Below are 3,414 nucleotides of genomic sequence, written 5' to 3'. Positions count from 1 at the left end.
CAGGAATGCAATGAATGGGAAAATGGAATTGGGATGGATAGTCGGTGTGCTGGTAGGAGAGGAGGAAGACTGCAGGCACCTGTGGCAATGGGAGAGAGCTAGAGAAGAAGCAGAGGGATGTAAAGTTCAACCAGCTGAAGCAACAAAGCAGACAGTGTGTTAGATGTTGTTAATCACAGATTAGGAGGGTGACTGTGAGCACACTGCTGTATCAGTCATGCAAAGAACAAAGCCATCCTCTATCTGACAATAATATGCTCTTTCTCTCGTGCATTGTCTCTTAGAAGAATCTTGAATTTGAAAAGGAAGGCTGAATGCAGTTTCTAGCCATCCCTTCAGCCCCAAAGCCACCTAATCATTTTAGATGCTCATTCAGTTTCCTTCTAGTCAGCATTTTTCTGTTGATAGAATAGCTATATTTTCCACCAGATCTCATCCCTGCATTACTTGATACAGATCTATTTCATTGAATCATGACACACTGTGCTAAATAATACTATATTTTATTTTATTTTGAAAATTTTTGTCTAGTCAAACATCCTCACAGTGGAGCTACAAACCAAATGAAGTTTTCTGTGAGAACATGCACTGGTTACCCATTTGTTGTTGCTATCTTCTTCAGGCTCTTTCAGGCTGAAAATTATGCATCCAAGTGCTTTCTTAAGTCAACCACCAATGGAGCTGGCTAACATTTGTCAGATTTGTACCAAACAGGCCAAAGCTGCATAGTGCTAAGCCAGTGTCGCTCATAACTGGACCCAACAAGGCAGCATTAGCAGCAGGCTGGTGCCGCAGTGAGTTATTTTCCGGAGTTGTTTAGTTAACTCGGTCTTTTCAGAATGCAGGGGAAACTGCCCACATTTCCTGAGTGTACATGGACCTTTTTTTTCAGAAATGTTGAGCACCCACAGCTCCTGCTGACATCAGAAAACATCACCGATGAAAGACAGCCCCTGTACCCCTGCAAATAGTTAAATATTGGAGTAGAGGAGGAGGTTTTTCATTTATTCACTTACAGAGCAAGTATTGGCAAGTATTGCTTGCATGAATTATTAGCCACATTGGTCCTTAGGATAATATTCTTAGGAAGAGGATGGTTTCTGTTTTGGTTATGAGTTTTCTACTTCTCTTTTGATACCATTTTGAAGACTACTATTGCAGTACGAACCTGATAGAAACTGGTAAATTTTCTTCTAACAAAAGAATTATTTCTCCTTGCTTGAACACTGTAATACTATGACTATGATTATTGAGAGAGAGCTTCTTACCACAATATTTGAAGGCTTTCTCTGACTATATTGAGAATTCCACTAATGCCCTATATATCACAGAGAGATGAGAAAATGCAATCTGATGTTACTAGGAATGAGTCATCACATTGGTGTAGAAATGTCTCTGCTTCCTATATGATACAGTGTAAGAAAAACTCAGAAGTTTTAGTATAATTTTGATTGCAAACATTCTTCATTAATATAAATTTCCAAAATATCTCCTCAGCTCCCCAAGCAACTGGACAGCTGAAACAACACTAGATGTTGGACCATTCATAGCTCTGCTCTCAAAAGGAGAGTTAAACATCCTTGCTGAAAAGGTATCTTTTTACTGTAATTTATAAATTTGTAGAAGATAGTGTTAGCATTTGAATCCGTGAAAGTTGTAATGCAGATTAAATTATGTACTAAACTAGGTAAATAATTCTCTTCACCAGGAAACATGTTAATGCTTCACACATTCTTGACTCCATCAAAATTTCTGAGATTTCTTGAAAGTAATGGTAGTATAAACAATTATTTGCGTGTATACAATGATTATACACAAAGTTTCTTTACACAGAGGGTCATTAAGCATTGGAACAGGCTGCCCAGGGAGGTGGTGGAATCCCCATCCCTGGAAGTGTTTGAGAGACGTGTAGATGTGGTGCTGAGGGACATGGTTTAGGGACCCTGGCAGTGCAGGGTGAACAGCTGGACTCGATGATCTTAAAGGTCTCTTCCAACCAGATGATTCTGTGATAATTGTGCATTGTTATGTAGAAAAAATATGCATTTATAGTGACACAGACTCAAAAATTTTTAGTACTTTACACCTTGCAGTGTTGTTTCCTCCATTCATCTGCCTTCCAACCATAAATGTTATGTTTCTTATCCTGTTAACAATAGGATCATACTGATCAAATTAGCATTTACTCATTTAATCATTTGCTCTAGGGCCAGCGTAGCACACATAACAGTAACTGATAGCCTCGACATTGCATGTAATAATGTCTTTGCCCTCTTTAATTCTTATTATCTTTTAATTTTTATGTATTGAAGTAAACTATACTGGAATGAGGAATTAATTCTTTAGCGGAAATATGTGAGCACAGTCAGCAGCTTTTCCTCGGGAGATAATGCTTATAATGGACCAAATGGAATAGGACCCGTCAAGTGAAAGGAAGGTGTCTAGCTGGGTGGAGGAGAGAGTCAAAAAAGCCTAAAAAGGGGTGAACAGGTTGAAGTTATTTCTCAAACTTTAATTGTGTGCCTATCCTCAATTCTTAACTACTCTGGCAAATTTAAGACAAGCAAAACAAAGTACTTTCCAAACTGCATGTCCTAAAATGGTGGAACTCTTTGCTACAGGAGGGTGTGGACGTAGGCTCCAATCAGATGGTGCTCAGGTGCTGCCAGAAACTGAGCACATACCAAAGGGAGAATCACTCAGAATTTGCTTTGAGTTTAATTTTTTCCCCTCAAACACATGCTATAAATAATTGGCTGCTACTGAAGAGTCAGCAGCAGCAGTTGTATAGGAAGGAGGCTGAGCTGTGACTAACCCCCACTTTGCTGAGGTCTGCACAAGTCTTTCTCTGCAAATTGATTTGTTTTAAAAGGGAGAAAGAAGACTTACTTATTCTTTCTTCCCTTTTGAAGTTCCCAGATACCATTTTACAAATAGCAAAGACAACTGGACCGGTTTCTTCAGCTGAAGGGCTTCTATCAACTGTATTTGAATCTGTCACCAATGCCACTGCCAACACTGATTCGTCTCTCACCAGACCTGGTCAGTATTCAGCTGGTATCTGGGCAAAGTGCCACATTTACAATGGTGCCATTTTGGGCTGTGATGGTGCACTTCAAACAGACTTTTTTGTTTCACCTTGTCATCAAATGCATTCTGATAAGCCAGACAACAAAACTCAGAGGTTCAGACTTCTGGCAAAAACAGTCACTGTCTTCGTTCTGTTGCCCATAGGTGTCTGGAGCATTGACTGATTGCTGAAACGCTTAATTTTGTTACAGGATTGTATGGTTAATCTCCTGGAATGTTCCTTAGCACACAACGGAAAAAGATTAATTATTTGAATTGGGGGGGGGGGGGGGGGTTTTTTTTTTTTTTTTTTTTTTTTTTTTTTTTTTGTTTTTAAATAAAACA

General features: G+C 39.1%; 1 protein-coding gene across 1 annotated transcript in view; it reads left to right on the top strand.

The window, feature by feature from the left end:
• Positions 1-3,414, top strand: part of OTOA (otoancorin) — a 35,194-nt gene that overhangs the window by 17,374 nt on the left and 14,406 nt on the right. Inside the window, exons 20-21 of the mRNA XM_010137566.1 lie at positions 1,498-1,591; positions 2,913-3,042. Coding sequence (XP_010135868.1) covers positions 1,498-1,591; positions 2,913-3,042 — 224 coding nt within the window. The remainder of the gene's footprint in view (positions 1-1,497; positions 1,592-2,912; positions 3,043-3,414) is intronic.

Source organism: Buceros rhinoceros, unplaced genomic scaffold, assembly GCF_000710305.1.
Source record: "Buceros rhinoceros silvestris isolate BGI_N320 unplaced genomic scaffold, ASM71030v1 scaffold12066, whole genome shotgun sequence".
In the NCBI taxonomy this organism is placed as follows: domain Eukaryota; kingdom Metazoa; phylum Chordata; class Aves; order Bucerotiformes; family Bucerotidae; genus Buceros; species Buceros rhinoceros.
Note: the sequence above shows the minus strand (reverse complement) of the source record. Positions and strands in the feature narration are given on the sequence as shown.